The sequence below is a fragment of the Anastrepha ludens genome, chromosome 4, assembly GCF_028408465.1.
Source record: "Anastrepha ludens isolate Willacy chromosome 4, idAnaLude1.1, whole genome shotgun sequence".
In the NCBI taxonomy this organism is placed as follows: domain Eukaryota; kingdom Metazoa; phylum Arthropoda; class Insecta; order Diptera; family Tephritidae; genus Anastrepha; species Anastrepha ludens.
In genome coordinates, this window is record NC_071500.1 from 93,462,115 (window position 1) to 93,485,779 (window position 23,665).

Below are 23,665 nucleotides of genomic sequence, written 5' to 3' on the forward strand. Positions count from 1 at the left end.
AACTTAAATAAGAATTTAAATGAACGAATTACAGAATACCCAAAACAAAATCGTACGAATTGCCATTTCGGATCCGGATTGAAATCGCGCGATTTTCAGAACATGCCCGATAATTACAACTGTACTAAATGTTACAGCTCCTTTCGGTTTACATATATAAACGTGCAAAACTGAGTAAATACATACTCCTTCTCATTCCTACATTTTTTTTGTTTTGTTTTAAGCCGTTATTTTAAGAATTAAGCAACGAATAAATGCTGAAAGTTTTGTTTCATTAAGTTGTGCATTTAGATTTTTTCAGAGACTTTAAAGTTAAATCGCCCAACATGTGCTCACTATTGCACGCTACTGTATGTGGATGAAGGTGATAAGTGCACCCCTTGGTGTCAAGGCAAATTTTGTTCTAATGTTATAAATTCCTTTATATTACTTAAGCACATGTAAACAGAGAGTTTTTCTTATAGCATTATCACTGCACCCGGTGTCATTATCAGTCGACCCTGAGAATGCATTTAAGGTGATGTACTGAATTGTTGAATTTTATATAATAAAACGATGCGATTAATACAGTTTGGGTAAGGGAAAATAGCGTTTGAAAATTTACCAAAATTAGACTAGCAAATTTAGCTAGTTCTAAGCTACATATCATTTTGATTAAGGTATGTCAGCTATGCGCGTATTAATTCACAATAATCAACAGATTGACCCGGAACTTTAAAAATCAAAATGTGCTTAGTTACACATGCTCTAAATATGTATGTATGTACATAGGATTCAATAAGAACATTTTTTTTTGTTTAATTTCTCAATAAACATTTGTAGTTGAGGGCGGCGAATGAGTACAGTATTTCTTAACAAACTACTCTACATAAATAATACAATACAATATGCTTTTAATTTTATGTAAGTAGATATGTACGTGACACATCTTTAATAAGAGTCAGCTAAATGCACAACTAGCCGCCGCTGGCAGCAAGCAATTCACAATGTTCATTTGATATTTTTAGGCACTTATATTTGTCGTTGCACTTCTTGTGATTCTTATTTTTTGTGGAACGAAAGTTTATAAATAAAATTTTATGGCTGCAAAACAATTTTACTTTCGCAACAATTCATTAGACCAAAATGATACATACGTTGCAGCGAAAAGTGAAGAAAAACATCAAAATAACGAAATCTCGTTGCTTTTTTACTAGCGGTGAAAATAACGAGTCAGCAGCAGCCACCATTGAAAACCCCGAATATGTTCGTAATATAAAATAATTGCACGTACTATATGTAGAAAAAATAATCTGTGAGACAATAAAACAAATATTTACAAAAACTCGAAGAAGAAGGAGAATTGGCATAGCAAGAAACATATTCATTCATACATACACACATATGCACATATGTATATATAGTTATTCTAGTCTTTTAGTCTGCGCCTACTATGCGCTATAGCGCGGCGGTGAATGGTGTTGAGGGAGTGGGCCAAAGAGGTGAACAACACTGCATCGATGGGTCGAAGCGAGAAGGCGACGACGGTGTAATGCTATGCATTTGCAAAGTAAACAAAGCACCGCAACAGCAGTGTGTTAGCAAGTGCAGCTAACTGACTGGCAGAGACTGGGCATCCATCTAGTTGAAGGCTTGCTTGTTGCCTGCATTGCTGATTTGGTTGGTGTTCAGTTGTTTGGCCAGTTGGCTTGTTAAAACAAAAACAAAAAATGGCTTTTTTCTTGTCCACTTTTTTGCTCGGCTTCTACCGCTGAAAATATTTGCAGTGTTCGATTTGATTGCGCTTTAATCTTTTTTTTTTTGTGCGCTAGCGAGAATTTTGCGCGCTTACATGCAGAATATGGATACATGGTATTAAAAAAGAAAAACGCAAATTGGCATTGCATAATTAAAATCGGTTTCTGCTCAGAAATATCCTTGAAAAGGTAATTCTTCCCCATGAAGTGTGGAATATGTCACTTTCATGGCTTTTCAACTATAATAACGACTTGAAGCACACCTTAAACTCGAAAGAAATTGGATAGCGTCTGAAAAATCAGTGTCTTCAAATGGCCGGACCTTTATTCTTAATCGTTATGGGAAAAACATTTCATGTACTAATAATCTTCGAGTAGTAAAAATATGATAATATAGTTTACCTAAACCTACTGTAACTAACTGCCTACTGTAAAACTTTTGCTGACATCGAAGGAGCATGCGCTAATTCACATCACCAACCACCCACCTATTATTGTTGTATATTTTATTCTACTAGGCGTGTTCCAACATTTGTAAAATTCTTTGGGATATTTATTTATTTTTGTAGAACAGGCGGAAGAAGACGTTTTATGACAGGGTTGACATAATTTGAATTTATCATTAAAACAAGAGAAATCTTTCTACTTAACTCCTTAATAAAAAAAACCTACGATTTTTAATGCGAGGTAGTGTAGGACATTTATGTTGCAAAAAGCTGTGTAGTACACAATACCACTAATATAACTGCTTTATTTCATTGTTTTTTTACATTAAATGTTTTCTCTTACAATTTTGATGGCTGATTTTTGTACTGCAACTATTTACATACATATATATAAAAATTTTGAAGTTGAGGCTGGTTGCCTAACGGAAAATAGAAACAAGGAAACTATGAGATATAATGTTCAAGAGACAATTTGAAAGTATTTCAGGATAAAGAAAAATCAAAATCCGATACCTACCAGTGGCATAGTAAAAAATTCAACTAATGCTTGAAAAACTGGTGTAAAAGGAAATTAATTGACCCTAGTAGCAGGCACATAAAAAGGTAAACCCGAACGCAATATTCTAAGAGACTCATCGAAACATATCCGGGCTGGTTCTGTAATTAATTTCCGAGGGAATTTCAATGCAATTGCCAAAAGATCGATCCAAAGACAAGGTCAAAACCTAACGTTGATATTAAATTTATAAATTTGTATGTGCGTAAATATGTATGCACGATTTCCAATATACTTATGTGTTGTCTTTGTTGTTGTTGTCTCTGGTTAAATAAATCAAGTTTTTAATTTGCCCACACATACCCTTCTCGACTAAACGCATTTGCCCATCCCTTTTTTTTCAACTGTACCAACAACTTACGAGTATGCGCCAATTCGTCTCCTAATTCGCGTCTCTGTTATGTCTATTTGTCAGTAAACAGTAGTGTAGCTCGGTTCGATGCTTGCATACCTGTCTGATCTGATGTTATGTAACAGGCGCGTAATTTGGTGCGTGTGTTTGTTTTCAAGGCGCATCGATGACTATAATCTAAAATATAAAAAAAATTAAGTAAATATATTCTGCTCATTATACCTTAACTTCTTTTTATTTTTTATAATAATTAAAATAATTGGAACTCTGCAATTACTCTCCTTATTGTATACCAGTTTTCAAGCTAACTTGCATATATAATATTTTCGACATTCAATTCATTATTGTATTTGCAATTCCTTCAAGTATGTTTTCATTTATCTTTCTACCATCCGCGGTGAACACTAGCTGCCTCATTCTGCACTATACATTTTCCAGCTCGACACATAAGTACAACCGCATCTTTATGGAATCAATAAAATTGTGTGTATTTTGTTTTGCTTGCTACTTCTTTGCCTGCACAGTCTTTTACCCAATATTCGTGGCAATTCTCTCTCTGGTTGGTGTTTATCTCGCATTTCCTGACACTTTGCTCTGTTTGTTTCTTATTATTGTAATCCATTCTGACCAACTTTACTTTGGTGTTTTTAACCACTATTTCGTTTCCTTTGAACAGTCTTTCGAATGTTCATATACATACATATACGTGTGTACAGATATACATATCTATATTTATGTATATTTTGCTACTTTTTTTTTGTGGTTTCTGTGGCGTTGACAATTTCTTGCTAGTTTTAAGGTAATGTTTTTCTAATACATTCCTTTGCATTTTCCTGTGAAATTGTATTGTTGCCCAACATTTTTTATTATTATTTAGCGTTTTTTTTTGTTTTTTTAAATAATTTCGGTTTACGGTCGCGATATTTTATGTATAATAATTTGTAGTCATGTGAAAGCAGAGATGTTGTCTAGCACTGTCACGTTATATATAACATCAACGACTGCTAATAATAATCTTTGATTAATTAAAAAATAAATATTTTTGTAGAGCTGATAGCCCTTGCAGCTAAGCTCTTTTTCAATGTTAACGTAATTAATTTAGTTAATAAATATTAATAATAAATAAATTATAATATTTTAAATTTCTTGAATAGTCGACTTTGACCTTATGCTTAGCGATCTGTGCAAAATCCCTTTTTTTTCTTGTTTTTACAATAAATGAGATTATACCTAATTTCAAATTGTCACTCTGTTCCCATACATACATTCTCATGTATTATATCAGTTTCTGCATTATTTAGTTTTTGCAGCAATGATATTATCGTTTCATAAACATTGCCGTGAATTTAATTAATAATATATTTTAATAAACAAATAATAATAAATTCTTATTTCTTTTCTCTTTTACAGTTAAAGTATAACACGAAATTAATACAACGAGCAAAACCGAGATTTTTTCTTTAAACGACATACATAAACTTTTACTAGTCTAGAAGACAATTTAAGTGAACTACATAGTTTGAGAAAGAAAACAACGACAGTGGAATTGCCAAATAATAAACGACGCTTCAATCGCAAAACAAGGAAGCGTAAACGGAATCGGAATCGAAAACCACTATTAACACATCAAAAAAAAAACGCGGTGTACATTAGAAAGGAATTTGTTTTGCGACATTTCCTTTCCCTTCGCCCAATTCCATTGAAAATCAATCAACACTTTTCTGTTAGGACTTTATGAATAAAAAGCAGCTGTCGCCGCCTTGAAATTTGTGGAAGTTATAAAGGAAAAAACATTTTTTTAGTAGTGTTGAGCGTTTGAAAAAAAGCTCGTTATATAAAACAAAAATAATCTGCCGTTTAGTGATGCCCCCTGATGTAATGGCTTACAATGTAATGGTCAGAACAATTAGAAATTCCCGTGACTACGAAGCCACAAACGTTTTTCTAACTGTAGCAGCAGCATCAGCACAATTGGTAGCATCCGAAATTGCTGTAACAGTAATATTGTATACCTGCTACAAAGCTTTTCTGCCAATTGTTAGAGTCACTAGACCCTACAAAGATTACAGCAAAAGTAAGCACATAGCATTTTGTCACGAATCAAGCCCCCATGTGGGTGGGGGACCGCCTCAAGCAGCAACGATAAGCACAGAACAAGCTAAAATTCTAGGATTGGTCTCTGGCATAAAGTATGATAATAGTTAAGTGAGCAAAATACCAATAGTAATAAAGCCAAGCCTTCAAAATTCAAATATTAAGCTCACATTCGATTTGGTTTTGAAGAAAGGATTCTGTTTTTCTCTTAAAGAAGGAACATTTTTAATTTATACTTATAATTTGCTCCGTGTTGCTTGTATAAAAATCACCTTAGATACTTCTTTCGAAGTTGTAATTGTTGTGCAAATTGTATATTCGACAGTTGCAATAACAACCCAAAAAAAATTGCTTAATTATTGTATAGCAAATGATGCCATTGCAATCGTCTGGTATAATTGTCGTAGAGAAGCCCAAAACAGCAGTAACAACACTTTCAGGCAGTGCAGTGACAACAGAAGTTGCAGCAGTGACAGTAAATGTAGCCTCACAGCAGCCACATCAGAAATTGTATCAGACACAGCAATTAACAACAAAGGCTACAAGGAGTGGAGCAGCGACATCGATTGGAAAATATTTTGAATACTATGGTACGAATGATGTGCACCAGCCGCAACAGCAGCAGCAGCACCACCAGAAACAGCAGCAACAACAACAACAGTACAATGTTGCTTGCAGTAAAAGCAACACTACGAGTAGAAGCCAAACACAATTGCCACTAATGCGACGTGCACAGCAGCGCAATAGCAGCAACAGTCTTTATTCTAGTAACAAGTGCAACATCAATACTACAATAACGGGAGGAACCGCGAGCATAAAAATTAAACAAATAAATGTAAAGCAACAGCAGCAGCAGCAACAGCAACAGCAACAGCAACAAGTACAGATGAATCAGCAACAACAACAACATCAACTGATACAACATACCACAATCCACCAGCAACAGCATCAAATTCATCAGCAACAGTCACAACAGCTCGCTACACAGTTGCAGCAACAACACCAGTCGAAGCAGCAGCAACATGTGCAAAAGCAACATCAGCTGCCACAACAACAAATGCATTCACAGCAGCAGCAACAACAACAACACCATCAGCAACAGCCGCAGCCACAGCAGCAGGTGATACAAGTAAGCGAGGAATTCATTGAACAGGCAACTGCCTCTGGTGCCACCAACATGATGATATCCGCAACAACAGGCGAGGTGTTGAACCCACAAATATTCAAAATAGTTGCTACAGATGGCACTACCGGCAACATGATTATCGATAGCGGCAGCGCCGCTGCCGTTGGCGGCCAGTCCAAAGTGCTGCTCAGCAACTTGACGGTGTTGGCCAAGCAAGCGCCTACGACGCCGAGCACGTCGACAGCCACTACAGTAGCTGTTGGCGCTGCTGGTAACCTAAACGCGCAGCAACAGCACACTATAGGTGTTAGCAGCGGTGGCACGCAGCCACAACAGGCACAAACAATAAATTATATGAGCGCTAAAAATTTGTCGTATTTAACGACAGCAGCAGCGGCGGCCACACCAATTACAGGCGGTGGCAAAACACAAAAATACACTGTAACTGGCACCTATAAAACAGGTGTCAAGCAGCAGCCGCAACAACTTACTTCGACGACGTACATACAACAATCACAGCAGCAGACGAATCAGACTATGTCACAAGGTTCGCAGCAGACGCAACAGCTTTATCAAAAGCTCTCGGTGCCGCGCCACGTACAGATGCTAACTCGAGTGCAGGCGGTTGTGCAACAGCCCTCGGCATCTGGTACATCAATGACAACAAATACAGCAGCGCAGCAGCAACAACAGACACAAATGTTGGTGCAACCTGTTGTAGGGGGGCAAAAGTATCTGAGCAGCAGTGCTACTACGAAGAGTGTCAGCGTTACTGGCACCGCCGGCAATATGTTGAAAAAGTCGAACAATTTGAAAATTTCGCACAGTAACAGCAAGGTTGTGAATAACATACAAATGCAGCAGCAACAAGGCGTAAAAACGACTTATATAACACAGCAACAGCAACAACAATACCAGCTGCACCAGCCGCAATACCAAAGTGGTGGCAGCAGCAAAATAAAAACGTCGAAATTGCTAAAGCAGTATAATAACATGATAAATAATAGCAGCAGCAGCAGCACCAGCGGCATAAACATGTTGCAGCAACAGCCACTTGGCACTTATACAATTAGCAGCAGCGGTGGTGCCCATAAATTACAGCAGACAACAAAAGTTACCAAAATGACCAGCAACAAATATGCCACGCATCAACAGCAGTTGCAACATGTCGCAACATTGCCACAGGGCACACATCTGCATCACAAAACCGTGCCACAGCAGCAGCAATTCTCAACCGGCAGCAATGTTGTTACACTTGCAACTAGCGGTAGTGGAGGTAGCAGCAACAATAACCAGACTATAAATGTTACCAATACCGCTGGGAGCACTATAAAATTTGTAAATTCGGCACATGCCACAGTTATACAGCAACATCAAACGACATCATTGCCAATGCAGCACTCGAAGGTGTCGCTGCGACAGCAGCAGACGCAGCAACAGCAGCAGCAAATACAATTTGTTGACGCACCAACAACGACCATTGTCAAAGACAATAGCACTGGCAACACTATATACCAGCAGCAAGCACATTCTGGCAACAATAACAACAACGTCAATACACAGTCGTTGCTCAATGACGACATAATGATAGTCAATGGCACACAAATGACTGATGAGTTGTCAGCGCGTATACTACAAAGTATGGCTCAAAAATCCTTCAGCAATCATCAACGTTACCAGCAGCAGCAGCAAACAAAATCCGTCGCAATGCCGCCGCCCAATGCACAGCAAACGCAGCAGCAACAGCAAATCGTATTGCAGCAACATTCTTCACCAACTTCGGTGCTGCTCTCGCCTAAAGAGTATCCGGTATATAGCACCGCCCAACTTTCAGCGCAGCAACAGACGGGGCAGCAGCAGCAATTGTCAGCACCTACAACGATTAACACACAATACACGACCGCGGTCCATCAAACACCTACGTCGGCTACCGCTTACTTGCCAGTCTCAGCTGCCGCACATACCAGCAGTGCCGGTAGTGGTGCTTTATATTCAACCATCTCTACATCTGGTGCCAGTATTGGACGTCAAACACATAGCGCACCCGGTAGTCGTACACACTCGCTGGAACGCAATAAGTCATATGAGGCCAGTACGACTATTACACGAAAAACTGCTGTTGACTACTATAAAGCAAACAACAATGTTGGCGGTCGTGGTCATCATCATAGCTTACATGCTTCGCATGCTACGCCCGCATTATCGTCCAGCTTATCGAATATACCGCTAGAAACTCAGCAGCAGCAGCAGCAACAGCAACACTCATCAGCGCAAATAATTCACCTACAAACATTGAAATCTTCTTTAGCGGCCACCACAGCTGCAGTTGCAGCTGGCAACAGTAGCTATACGATTGCCACAAACAACAGTGCAGCTAACAATACTGCCGCGGCATCAGCTAACGCCGATGATGAAGATATTATTGGTGAAGAAGTGCGTCCGGTGCCAGTGAATACACAGGATTTACGTTTACGCATCTTGCATGCGGTGCAGCAAGATCACACTTACGCCAATGCCATGCCATCGAATCTCTCTGGTGCAGACAGTGTGAAGAGCGGTGGAGGAGTGAGTGTCCAGCAATTGGGCAAAGTTGCCATTGCCGGCTCCAATAGTGCAATGTTACCGGGTACCGCAACGCAGTCGCATTTACAATCTGCCTTAGCAGGTAATGTTGGCGGTAGTCAGCAATGGTCATTAGGTGGTATTGGCGTGACTGTGGCTTCAGGCCAAACGGGATTGGGTAATGTACTACCCACGCCACCTTCTAGCGGTCAGTCAACATACACTCTGCACGGTCAACAAAGTGAGTAGAATATAGAATAATATATAAAGCATTTAAATGTAGGGTAGGGAAGTATGTTTGGGTTGTAGACTGGCCCTTTTCTGCGCGGGATGATTGCAGAATAGTGGTGGGTAGTTTTTGGTTAATATTGGGTTGTTCGGAAAGTAGTTTAGTTATTTTTTTTTTTTGGATATATCGAGTTTCGAGGTTAAACCCAGGCCTTTCAGGTGGTCATAAAGAGTTGAATTCGTCAAATTTAATCTCTTATCGATCTCACGTGTTGTTATTCGCCGGTTTGCTTCAACTAATGTCTTTATCGCGTCTTTATCAGCTTCAACCAGCCTTCCAGAACGTGGTGCATCTTCGACATCAAAACTGCCGGATCGAAATTTTGCAAGCTAGTTCTGGCACTGGCGTATTGTCAACACATCTTCTCCATACACATCGGTTAATTTCTTTCTGGCTTGAACAGCATTTTTTCCTTTTGTATAGTTAAAAAGTAAAATATGACGAAAATACTGTTTATGGCTCTCCATATTTAAAAGAGCATCGACCAAAAACTACTGCGTAAAATCAATTGAACTTATTCACACACAAGCCTTGCTATATCAGCTGTCAAAACATATAATGACAATGCGACTTAAGTGTGAAGTTAGCTGTAAAAAAATACAATTAAATCCTCTGTCGGGAAAAAACGAAATTACTTTCCTAACAACCCAATAGTTAATAGTAAGGCATACGGTTGACAAGCAAAAATATCCCCCGACGAGAATTTTTTCAATAATATACATAGGTTTATGAAAACAAAATCATACTGGGGTCTTTTGATTTCAGATCAATTTTTCAACATCTCGTCAATGAATGAGTTGCAAAAATCGTCCGGGCGAGACCTGCGCAACTTTGGCCCGATTAAGTTCTGGATATTGTAGTAGGTTAGATTTCTACTTATCCAGAATCGACCCAATATATGTCCAGTACCGTACGACACTAACAACTAATCTATTCACATGCCCCATCAAACTCACCTAAAACTCCTCTCCCTCTGGACCTGTCGACACAGCTCGTTTTCTGGGCCTACCGTTAGATGAGTTAGACGAAGACGCTCGTGACTACACCGCACTGGCAAGCTTCAGTAAACTGCTACAACGACAACAAAATTTATAAATCGTCATCGTAGCCAAGATTTTGTATAAGCATATACAATCAAATTTGTTAAAAAAAAATTTTTTTTATTAAATTATATACTTTTTTTTTAATTTAACACTTTTTTAAATGTAATATTTTTTTTTAATTTCGGAGTTTTCTTAATTTCTCGGAGTTTTCATAATTATTCCGGAATTTTTCTATTTTTCTCGGAGTTTTCCTAATTTTTTTTGGAGTTTTATTTTGAAACTAATCTACAACTTGTAAAATCAAAAACACGTCATAACAAAATCTTTGAAACATCTATGAAATGAACTCAGGATGCCACTGCAATTTCGAACATTCGAACTTGTTGACCCCCCGACAGTCGGTTTTTCGTTGCCGGAACGACCCGGCCAAGCACTGTCATTCCAGCAGCACTTCCCGTAATTATATGGGGAATGTTATTGCTGCTATAACAACAACAACTTCCGAAACACATAGCTCACTACAACTACGACGGTGGTGGTGGTGCCGTTGGTTGACGCTTGAAAATTTGATAGACGGTTCACTAGACAGGGTTAGTTTACTGGGTCGGCAGCCCTTCGTCGGGGGAAAAACCTGAGTCATTCGGGTAACGTAGAACCAGCTGCCAAGGGAATGCCCATGGGCTTATTCTATGGTCGTACTGTTTGAATACTAGTGACATATATTTTTAACTAATGCGCTTACTCTCCACCTTAGAACTAGATGCCAATAATTTTATTTTTAATGCAATTTATTTACCCCTTCTGATAGTTTTTAACAAGAAATAATAGGTTTAGGCCAAATTAGTGGCATTCAGTTCCAACTACAAACAGAGTTCTTTAATAAATTTCTTCCGTTTTTCTATTCACCAGTACCGCGCGTGCAACAGGATGACGATGCGCATTCAGCCATTAGTAACGGTTCACGCGTCGCCACTGGTGATATTGATCCAGGTGAAGAGACGGAAACAGCGCCCGAAGCCGAGGCTGAAGATGATTCGGTGACGCGTTGCATCTGTGATTTGACGCATGATGACGGCTACATGATTTGCTGTGATAAATGCTTGTAAGTACCAAATATATATTCATATAAATAATAAAAAAAATTGTAAGTTTATAGTTTCTAATTGTTTTTAGAGAATTTTCTTTTGATTTTTTGTTGTTATGCTCACTTTACATCCATTTATTTTTTTCTCTTGTCAGCGCTTGGCAACATGTCGACTGTATGGGCATAGATCGTCAAAACATACCCGATGAGTACCAGTGCGAAGTGTGTCAACCTCGGCAAGTGGATAAGGCGCGTGCCCGCGCACTACAGCTAATGAAACGCAAGGAGCAAACTCAGCTGTTGCTCTCAGCACAGTCAGCGCATGCAACCGGCTCAAGTGGTGCCTATTTGGGTGGTGGTGCAAGTGGTGGCGGCGCTATCATGGTTGGCAACTATCAGTTGGCAGATGGACAACAACGACATATTGGCGGCGCTACGTCCGGTTCATTTATGTTGGGTAGTGGCGGTGATGGCGGTACAATTCATGGCCTGCCGAATAATACGACGCTCAGTAGCACAAAGAAGGGAAAAGTTTTAAAGAAAACCTCTAAAGATACAATTGGTGGTAAGAAATCCAAGAAAGCGGATAAACTTGGTGTTGGTTCGAATTTAGGTGGGAAACCGCCGCGTAAGGAATCTGCTACCGCAAAGAAGACAACGAAACGCAAAACAAAGAGTAGTGATGGTCTTAGCGCCAGTGCGTCAGCCGCTGAAAAGCATGCAGCCAATTTGCGACAATGGATTGAGAATTACGAATTGGCCGTGACGAATCACTATTCGCCGGAGTTGCGTGCTCGCCTGCATGCCATCACAAAGCAACCTAGTCTGCTGCAAAGTATACTAAATACGGAGAATCGTGCGTTGAAGGAGTGCTGCAACAATGGTTTGGAGAATCGCGCGACTACGGTGCCACATGCTGGCGGTAAAATACTTATAAGCAACATGGATATTTCGCCAAGTTGTCCGATTTTCGAGTTGCGTGGCAAATATATGCTTAGTCCGCAGTATAAAACACAAAATGCATCGGTGAATATGAATTCACCACCGCCAAGCAACTACTTAGCTGCAAGCCTTAAAGCGCATAAAACACCAGGACCATTCATTTTCTTTTATCAGCTGCCCGACGCAGAAGCACCAATGCAAACTATGAACCAAGATGGTTCATATCCGCCACTACCACCCCAACCCGCCTATCTTAAGGGTCCGGAAATATGCGTGGATACGCGCACGTATGGCAATGAAGCGCGCTTTGTGCGCCGCTCTTGTCGACCAAATGCAGAAATACAACATCTTTTCGAAAAGGGTACTATACACCTATTCATTGTGGCAACGACACGTATTCGCGCAAGCACTGAGATTACGATTAAACATGAGCCACACGACCTGCTGGCCATCGAGAATAAGAAGGCTACATCGAGTAATTGCATTGTACAACCAACAAGCACGGCGTGTGCATGCGGCCTACTTAAAGATTGCCTTTTCGGCCCACCGCCGACGCAACAGTCTTTGGCCGCTGGTGGTGTGTCGAAATCTAGCAGCCGCAAGTCTTTGCTCTCCACCACATTAAATGGTGGCGTCCAGTTAAACAGTAGTGCTGCTGCTATGCAGCTTACCATGGGTGGATTGCCGCCAAGTAGCAATAAAAAGAAAGGTCCTGCGCAAAACATCAATCGAAATCGTTCGACTTCTTCTAGTGGTGATAGTGGCATTGGTGCAGCTGCCGGTGGCATGAACAGCCCGAGTGTTGCACTGCCCGCAGCGCCGTTGAATATGAACACAAACGTGTCTAATCACACATTCAAGAGCAATGGTGGTCTTAATATTTTATCCGGTCATGCGCTAGCCACCTCAACAGCGGTGCCTAATAGCAATGGCAGTATGAGTGCAACATCCTCCGTTTCCAGTGTAATGCACGATTCGGGCATTTGCACTTCTTCCTCGTCGCCATCCGTGTCAATACCATCACCTTCCACATTGCATATACACTCGCCGACGCAACAGCAATCGCAGCAGCAGACTGTCGTCCCAGCTTCCACGGCCATGCAGCGTGGCAGCAATGCACTTTTCATTCAACATAGTCCGCAGCAGCAACAACAGCATCAACAGATATTGGGAGCATTGCCCACGCCGCTGCTGTTGTCGCCGCCACAACAATTGGCGCATCCGCAAGGGCAAGGGCAAGCGCAAGTGCTGACGCAGTCGCAGGTACAGCCCCAGCAGCAACAGCAACAGCAGCATACAGTGGTTGATGCAGTGGAAAACAACATCAATGCGCCATTGTTGCAGGAGGTGGTGACAACTGAAACCACAACCGTTTCGTTGAGCCAAACGGTTAGTCAGCCGGAACAGCAGTCTAGCTTGCCAATACAGCAGCTACCGGAGCATCAAAAACATGAGCAACAACTCAACCAACAACAAATGCAGAGCGAGTCGGTTTGTTCGACAGTAAGTGATGCTTCATTAGCAGCGGCAGCAGCGCTGCAATCGCTTAACACCGCTGTAACATTAACTGAGGTGGTGAGTGCGTCAGATGCCCAAAGCACGCCGCCAAGCAATACCAACAATATGGCTATTACCGCTATTGAAGCCACAACGCCTGATATATTTGACGTCAGCGACGCTGAACAACAACCGAAACAGCCACACCAGCAGACACAACAACAACAACAAACACAATTCTATGTCACCACGTCGATGCAGCCACCACATCAGGATATGGTCGATGGCAGCATGCAGGAGGCATTGCAACAGCAGACGACAACGACCACATCACAATTGCCACCGCCGCCACAGACACATGGCGCAGTTGTTGCATCGCCAAATTCCGGTTCGAAATCGCCACAGAAATTAATCGTTAATACCGGCGGTATAGGAGCGTGTTTACCGTCGACTAGCGCACGCATCCACAAAACGTCTGGCAAGTCGTCAAGTTCGCGCTCCACTAGCTTCTCCGAGGACGACCATCAACAGCAACACCCACAGCATAACACCAATAGCGGCAGCGTAAATGATGATGCGGCAAACACGCCGACCTCGAAGGAAAAGACCAAACTATCCCGTGAGGAGCGTAAAATGGAGGCGATTCTCCGTGCTATTGAGAAAATGGAACGCAATCAGCAGCGCAAAAATCAACAAAGCAAATCGGGTGGCACTGCGTCCTCGAGCGCCGCTAAGCGACGCAACAGCAACAGCAATTCACCGACAACGCCCACAAAACGCATTGTGGGCGAGTTAAGTGCCAGCAGCAACAGTGGACGCGTCTCAGCGGTTGCCGCGCGCAAGAAAAAACGCAAAACTCACAAGGCCTACAGCGGCCATAGTGCGCAGGCGCGCAAGCGACGCAAAAGCCGCATCAACAGCAGCAATGAATCAGCAGATGGCGCGGGAAGCAATGGAGCAGGATTGGCTACAACAATTGACACCAGCGCAGGCGAGGCGACCGTACATTCGGAAACTGAGTCAGCCTCGTTGTTATCACCAGCAGCGCCGCTTGCGGCAACTGGGCCGAGCTATCAACCGCAACAAGAACACAACGAGGTGGTGGCTGATACAGCCGCGTCTACCAATGAAGATCAGGCTGCCGGACTATTGCTCGCTTTTGCGAATCCCAACTTGAAAATGTCCCCTACGTCGCAGAAATCGCCTCAAGTATCATCAACAACGGTTCAACAACAACAACAATTTCCAACCCACTATTCCCTTGATCAATTGAAATCACCACAACACAGAACTCCAACAGGCGGTGGCAACGGTGCATCACCACCTGCTACACCGGTTAGCTCTGCTTGCCTGCTGATCGAGGCGGCCGTTGGACCGCTGCAAGAGCACATGGATGGCAGCCCAAGTGGTGAGTTTAAGTATCCCAACAAGACTAAAACAAAGAAAGTGCTCATGTCCAATTGGCTACTAAATCAAGTAGATGCCGACACAAGTGGCAGTGATTCGTCGCCGTCGAGTGCGCCAACACCACCGCCAAGCGGTTCCGGCGTAGATGTAGTACCTGCAGTAGCTGCAGCGGAAGTGCCTACAGCCACTGCTACCCTTGGGTTGGATTCCCTGGTACAAGCGGCAACGATGTGTGATTACAGTAAACAACAGCCGGAGGCGGATGCTACGTTCATAGAACAAGTATGCGCATCGTCCATTACAGTTGATGAACCACAAAATTTGAGCATGGCTGCGCAGAAAGTCGAAGAATTTATACAGCAAACAGAACGTAGCAGTAGTGGTGTCTACAACCAGACAACAGCCGCTGCTGCCACCGGTTCACCACGTAATCTACTCCATCTGCCGCTGCAGGTGAGCACTTGCAGCAATAATTCCTCAGTAAAGAAGCGTTGGTTGCGACAAGCGATTAGCGAAGAAACGACCACAGACGAGACGATGACGCCTACACCTACAGCAATGACATCAGGTAGCCTGCAAAACGTCTCGCCCACCACAGCAGCTGCTGCTGCGCACTTGAATGCCGTGTTGAATGTGCCGAACGGGTTCACGACACCACTCAAGAAACGGCGACTCATCCTAAGCGGCGGTGAGAAGGAGGAAGAGGATGTTGGTGCGCCATCAACCGTAGTTTTCGGGATAGTCAAAACTGAATTACCAATGGCACCATCTGCAACAGAGCGCGATGCAACAAAGATGTTGCCAAATGCAGTTAGTAGTGATGTGGATGTAATGAATATTAGGGATGGCGACACAAACAGAGGTATGAAAAATGAGGTTGAGACGAGCGATGACGAAGAAGCAGATGAAGAGGAATACGATGAGGAGGAAGAACGCGACGATGTCGATGTGGTAGGTGGTGTAGGTGTGAATGAACTGAACACAACGACAAAAACTCTTGGCAATACAGGCAGTGAGTGCCACCCAAGACAAGAAATTATATCGAAAGCGGAGCAAGAGGAAGTGGAGGAACAACGCCTGCTAGCAGCCGAAGAGATGAAATCCGAGCACTTGCTTATCGATCAGGACGATGATGTGGATATTTTGCGTTCGCCCAGTCCAGGGCATCAACAAATGCTCGCAGCGGAAGATAATCTGGTGAAAATTGAACCGGAAGATACGAGTGGAGGTGATGATGTGAAAATCGATGTCGAGCGGGAAGAGAGTTTGGCGGGTGATAAGTTTGAGGAGCTGGTATTGATGCAAGTAAAGAAGGAAGAGACAGAATTAGCAGCTGCTGAGCAAACCACCAATAATGCACTACCTTCAGTTGTAAAAGAGACAAAAATGACTGTTGAGGAAGATGAAAAAACTGTAAAGCATGCCAAGAATGAGGAAAGTGTCAATACGACGGAAGAAAAGTTCTTCAGGTCGGGTGAACTGGATGAAAAAATACGGCAGTGTGGTATGTCTATCAAGTTAGAGTCGTCCCATCAAGATATGGATACAACAGAGCCAGTAGATAATAAAGTAAATTTGGCCACCTACGATGAAGAAATGTGGACCGCGCCAACAGAACCATCGGCACTGGAATTACTTGCGCATGAATGCGGAAGCACAGCTTCATGTGATGAACCACTTAAAAAGCGCCCAAAACTGGAGCCTTTAGCTGCCATGCCTACGGAAACTTCAGTTTCGAGCGAAGGACCACAGCAAACTTCATTGCTCAAGCCACTATCCGCCCGAATGCTCGAGATGCAAAAACAAACTGCGAACAGTGAAAGCGCCAACAATAATGGCAACAACAATAAAATATTGCAAACTGCGGATACGCTGCACGCTGCAATACCCAAGATGGCAGCTCAGTTCACGAGCGAGAATTTTACGCCGACCACACAAGTACCAGCATCAGAAACATCTCCAGTTTCAGCTCTAACTCCGCAGCCAAACTGTATTACATTTTTAGCAGCAGCTGCTGCCGCTGCTATTGAACGCAAACCACCGCCGCCGCCACCGGATACGACAGCTACCACAACGCCAGTCACTACACAGTCGATAGCAACAACTGCCCCAGTATGTGACAATATCAAGAACGCATTGCCACTATCTCCACCGCGTTCTGTGACTTCTACTGCGGCGGATATTGGTAGCACTGGCACAAACACTTCGTCAGCGTCATTGCTTAACTGTAGTGATGGCAGCAGCGCATCAATCACTCTTGCGCCGCGCAAACAAAATACCGTTAATAATAACAATAACAACGAACGTAAAATACCGCTCACCGATGATGACATACACGCCCGCCTGCATTCCTTCCATAAGGAGAATATACTGATTTTACAGTCGCGCAATAATAAGAAGTCAAAGCCGAATGCAACCTCGGTCACTAGTATTGATGCCGAATCAAACAAAAGTGGCAAGTTGGTGGAAAATAAATCTTTATCGGCAACCAGTTATTCGTCCCATCACAGCCATCATCACTCAAATTCACATAATGATGCGGTAAAGAGTGTTAGTGCCAACAGCAGTAAAAACAGCAGCGCTTTGAAATCATTTGCTAATTCGAGCAGCAGCGGCTCCTCTTCGGCGAAGAAGTTGCGCAAAAAGGAACGAAATGGTAAGGAGCACAGTAGTAGCAGCAGTAGTCGTTCGTCCTCTTCGCATAGCGGCAAGTTGAGTGCAACTAATTCCAGTTCAAAGAAAGTATCGTCGTCGCATAAAAAGGATTATTCCAGCTCCACACCAGTGTCGATATCAAAGCAGCCACACAGTGGTTCCTCGAGCTATAACAATTCTAATAGCAGCAGTACTGCGTCTGGAGGTGGTGATTCCAAAGATCGGGAAGAACGTCGCGACCGTGACAACAGAGAGCGTGGCTTTGATAAAGAACGCCATCATCGGCATCGCACAACCTCCTCGTCGAATTCATCGAATTCAGTGTTACAATCAAGCAACACTGCGTCGTCTACAACACTTGTCCCACCGCCGCCCACCTCCAAGAAGCGTCAACTCAATTTTGAACAGGAACTCACCAAAGATTTGCCCTTGGTGAATGCAGTCACTAGCAGTAGCAGCCGTCATCGCAAAGACAGTGGCAGTCGAGACAGTCGCGATGATATGATTAGTTCGTCCTCTTTAAGTGGTAGCAATAATAGTTTGGCGGCGCGCAAGCGACGTGAGTCGTCGTCTTCTTCGGGAGGCGGTAGTCGGCACCGCCATAACAGCAGCAGCAGTTGTGGTGCTCCGGAGCCGCTAAAAGACACCTCAACTCACAAACCTCCAGCAGCGGAACATAATGGTATCTTAGCGGTATCACACGTGGCTCCGCTTCCGCCGGCAACCTACGTGCGCGAGCATGTCACCATACCTCATTTCAATAACGTGGTTGTTACTGGGCCACCACCCCCGCTCATGGCCGCCTATTTCAGTGGCATTGGCGCAGTGGCTGGCAGCAACGTAGATGCTTCCATGGGTACCCCCATCGCTACATATGTACCAACGCCAGCTCTACCACCATCATCAAATTTAGTACAGCAGCCAACACACAGTCTGCTGAAAACACTTCCCATGCAGCCTGCACTTAGTCATTTGGCTGCAGCAGTGTCGCACACACTACACGCGCCACCTCCACTGCCACCGATGCCTGCGTCAAGCGGCGGTAGCGCAGCAGTTTTACCCTCACCATCACCTTCGATTGTTGGCGGTACCACCATACCGCTTGCAACGCACTCTCCAGGGGCTGCAGGCAGCTTGCCGTCTTGTGGCGGCGCCAGCACTAATTCTACTGCGTCGACCTATAACAGTATTTATGGGAAATTGCGTGATAATATTCCAGCCGTAGGACCGCCTCCTGCGGGAGCTGCAACAGTGGCATTGTCAGGTGCCGCAGGCGCACCCTGTGGGATTACGCCTGCCGCTGTTCAAGCAGGTGTGTCTGCGAATATCAGCCTTTCTGAGTATTTGGACACTAAAGTGAAGAGCTATAGCACAACGATGGGCGCTTATGCAACGCAGTCGCACACGTATATTAGTGGAAGTAGTGTAAGCAGCAACACAGGCTTGTTGCAGGGAGTTAACAAACCAGCTAACAACAGTACGTCGAGTAACAGCAGTGGTGCAACAGAAAACATATCTGTCACATCGACACCAGTAGAGTCTCCCGTCGTCAGCAAGTTGCCAACATCCTTAAAACTACCGCTCACGCGCACCGCCAGCCATGATCCGCGCCTTAATCCCCAGCTGAATGCGCCCGAACCTCCGCCAGCACCAAAACGCAAACTTTCTATCAATGAGTATCGCAAACGTATGCAGTTGTCAACGGATTCGACAACGCTCTCAATGCCTGATACGCCTGCTACGGTTAGTGCACCAACAACACCGGCTGCCAACATGACGCCCAATTTGCTGAACAATAGTTTCGTGCAAGCTTATAATAGTATTGTAAATACTTCGCCTGAGGAGATGGCTAGACAGTTGTCCTTATCGCCAATAACGGTAACACTTAACAAGTACACGCTAAATTCGCCGGAGCGTAGACGACACCACAGTGGATCTGAGAAAGAGCAGCATTCTACACGGCACAGCGCTTCGTACGATGATGTTGTGGGGCTGCTGAATAGCAGCACCGGCAGTAGCAGCTGTGGCAATATGACTGACACGTCATCGATAAATCTTAACAACGAAGATGATGGCAAGAAAGGTGAGTTTTGTGGGAACAGAAACTATAGAAAGGGAAGGAGGAGGGAAATATTAGAAATAGAGTAGTAGACCGAAATGGATAAAATTATATAAATAACTCATACGTATGAAAAAAATAACTTTAGGTACATAAATGAAAAGTAAAAACCTTACTTAAAACCTGAAAAAATTGAATCTCGTTTTCTAGGCCAATTCAGTGCTGCGCCCACCCTACTTGAAAAGCAACAAGAGAAGCTATGCGAACGTTTGAAGTTATTGCGCAATATGAATAAGAGCGTAACATCGCTTAGTAGCGCTACCAAAGAGTTTGCGCATCTTAAAAAAGGTAAGCAGTTTTGTGTAATATTGTAAAGAGTTGCACTTCTTTTGAAATGCAGTTTTGAAATGTTTACTGTGGTTTCAAAACTGATTATTTATAAATCCGGCAGATCTTTGAATGTTTGATTGAATTGTAAAAAAAAAAAATTAAGCTTAGGCTGTAATTAAAAATGATTTCCTTTTGTTCGAAAATCGTAGACTGTGATCTCTATGCGAATCGCACTAACAGCATCTCGTCAACGGAGAATTTGGACAATTGCCTCGAAGAAATATCGTCATCATCTTCCTCTTCATCCTCGACATCGCGCGCATCTTCGCGAGATGCAAGTCCAGAACGAAATTGCGTTAGTACAAATGTATGCAGGAAATATACAAGCACCACAAGCTCGAACCATAAGTGGCCACATGAGGAAGAAACAGCAAACGTCAATGCTGGCACTCCCACGAGAGATGATGCAACAGTAGCGAGAGGTGGCAGTGAGTCAGCGACTTGAAGGAATACAGACGTATGCAAAGTGAATGATGTTTATAAGTTGCAAGATTATGCGGCAGCCAGTTTATTGGGCAACGGTGCAGTACAACGTGTTGGGTAGGTTACTAATATAACTCAAGCAAGAACTGCGGTTCTACAATAGGATGCACTAGCAAAAGTTTCAATATTAAAGTGATTTGAGTTCACAATGGAAATTGAACTTTTCTTACGCCTAAGGAATGTTAATTTACTTAGTTTTACAAAAATTAGTTTGCTGCAGACTTGAGATTGTTACTATTTGTTTGTCAAATATGTACATTACCATTTTTACACGCATGCATATGTATGTATATGTATATACTGGCTTGTTGTAGCAGAGAATAATTGAAACAACCAAAAATGAGAACCTTAACGAATCGAAAAGCAATAAACAATTTGTTGAAGCGTGTTATATGTATGTGCAAAACCCCAACATATACACATTAATACAATCATACAGCGTTAATCTAGAATCTTAAATGAATTTTTCAATACCCCAACATGCTTTCTTTATATGTACACACAAACCTTAATATAGGGTAAGTTTTTAGTTTAACGGTTTATAATGAAATTAATATTAAAATGAAGTTAAATGCTAAATGTATATATTATAAATTAGTGTTAGTTAATTACTGCGTGAATGTAAATAATTAATACACACATAAATATATATATATATATATATATAAACATTAGATAATTACGAAATCGTAAAGCTTAGCGACAAAATAAAAATGTTGTTATGCTTTAAAACAATGATACGACAAGTTATTTTGCTGCTTCACGTCGACGTGTAAAGCAAGCGAAGGAATTTTAGGTTAGATCCAGCCTTAGCCTGCATGCCATTGAAACTGGCACTTCATAGGCGGCTAATGCAGCATAGTTTTGTTCAGCTTTTTTATTTCATAAGAATTGCCGTGTAAAATTGTTATTTTCCAAAAACATGAGCGAAATTTTTTCACATTTCTCATTAAAACTACGAATATAGGAAATCGAAGATCAGCATAATAGAAATTTCAAACTTAGCTTGCAATAAAACACAGTTGTTATAGTATATGTGCGCTGTCAAACGCTTTTTCGTTCACGATGCAACGTTGCATTTGAGACGTGCGAGAGTTTCATACATATGTATAATTAAGATTGTTTGCTTGAAGTCGCAAGTACATTTAATTTTAGATAATTTAAATGCATACGAAGCACTTAATAAGTAAAGAAAAGGTTTTTTTAATTACTTTTGCAAGGCGAGTAGGGATCCAAAAATTAACTTGTTTTCACACAAGTTTCCTTTTATTGGTAAAGCACAATGTATTTCATCCAATTTAATTTAAATTTGTAATTATTTGTGTTCATACTAATTTTAACTTCAGTTTCACAAAAATGTGTTAAATATAAAAATCCTCTTAAAATCATTTAATCGCTTGTGCATTTTCGCTGTTAAGCTAAAACTAATTCGCGGTATTTGATTTTGATGGGACTTTTCTATTTGCTCACTTGGAAATCTCGATAAATTTCGTATCGGTAACTTTTAAAATTAAATAAAAAAGGTTTAAAAACATATGCTGCGTAGTTTTGGATAGTACGCGCTGTAATTGCCTAAAAACAACGCATCTTCGCTTGACACTATTGCAACACGCTTTAAATTCAACCTAACCAAAACTTGAATTCAAATTCAATATTTAAATATTAGCAATGTAGCTATTTTTTCACAGCTACATTGCTTTGATTTAAAATAACATATTAAATATTTGTTTATATGCTGCTAGTTGCTCACAATTATATGTAGATAAAATACACCGCGGGTTTGGCATACATAAAAACGAGAAAACTAAAAACGTACAAAGAACCAAAACAATTGGCAACTACATGCGTACTCTGTACATACAACAACACTTTCAAAAATAGTATTGCTTTCCCGAAAAAAATCAAATATATGTACAAATCGTATCGCTGCGCGCGTTCATTCCCACTTTTGAGTACCGTTTAATTTTTTTCTTTTAAAATTTGATGAGTAATTTTCAATTTTCTGTTAATAAGCCATTATTTATATGTATATACAAACATACACTTACTATTCAGTTATTCAGTTTCCTGCTGTTTTGTGTTACTTGAAAGAAGCTGCATATATAATAAAAGCTAATGTCAATAAAAAGCAACAACGCGAAATGAACAAGTCACTGCTTAATAAATTTTAAACGCATCCTTTCGGAAAAAATATGTATGTATATGTGTATACATGCATACATTAATATATTATGGTTTGGTGTATGCAATAGCTAGCAGGGGTATACGAAAAAATCAAAATTAAATAAAAAAAAAAAAAACGTGAAAAGAAACAATTAAAAATTAAAACCAAGAAAAGTCAGACAAAAATCTGTAAATTGCATTGTCATTATATGGAAATACAACTGTGCAACCATTAAAACAAATTTTAAATGAAAAAAAGGAACAAATCTATGAATTATACACGTCACTACTCGGCCAGCAAATGTATTTTTTTTAAAACCCATATTAAATACTCGAAAAGAAAAAATTTTCAATTTTTTATGGTGTTTACAGAAATGTGGGTGGAGAGTATGTACATACGTACATATACAGAAATTCTCCTGCTTGTGAGCGATAACTGTAGAAAGCGAAAACATGAATTGACATGAATTTCCGTTTTGTTAATTTTTTTTATTTGAAACGAACTACCCTGCTGCTAAATATTTTTTTAAATATTTCTATTTCTTATATATTTTTAAACTAAAAATTTAGTTTAACACAAACTAATTTTTTTATAATAATAATGCACATCAGCGGCAAAACTTGTTTCCTTGTAAGCTTAAGCTATGCTTAAAGTAAATTAAAATCTAGCACTTTGAATAAATTATCACAATTCGTTCAATGTTTTTTTGAATTTTAAAAAATCTACTTGGCAGTCAATGTGTCTAAATTAAATTATAAAATATAAATAAACGCTTAAGTT

General features: G+C 41.4%; 1 protein-coding gene across 5 annotated transcripts in view; it reads left to right on the forward strand.

Annotated features, from left to right (window-relative positions):
- LOC128860208 (platelet binding protein GspB) overlaps positions 1-23,058 on the forward strand; it is a 32,276-nt gene extending 9,218 nt beyond the window's left edge. For all 5 annotated transcript variants that reach the window (XM_054097531.1, XM_054097528.1, XM_054097530.1 and 2 more), the window contains 5 exons: positions 4,501-9,113; positions 11,114-11,306; positions 11,444-19,872; positions 20,059-20,196; positions 20,388-23,058. In XM_054097531.1, coding sequence (XP_053953506.1) covers positions 5,555-9,113; positions 11,114-11,306; positions 11,444-19,872; positions 20,059-20,196; positions 20,388-20,683 — 12,615 coding nt within the window. In that variant the 5' untranslated portion in view covers positions 4,501-5,554 and the 3' untranslated portion in view covers positions 20,684-23,058. The remainder of the gene's footprint in view (positions 1-4,500; positions 9,114-11,113; positions 11,307-11,443; positions 19,873-20,058; positions 20,197-20,387) is intronic.
- The last annotated feature ends 607 nt before the right edge of the window (positions 23,059-23,665 follow it).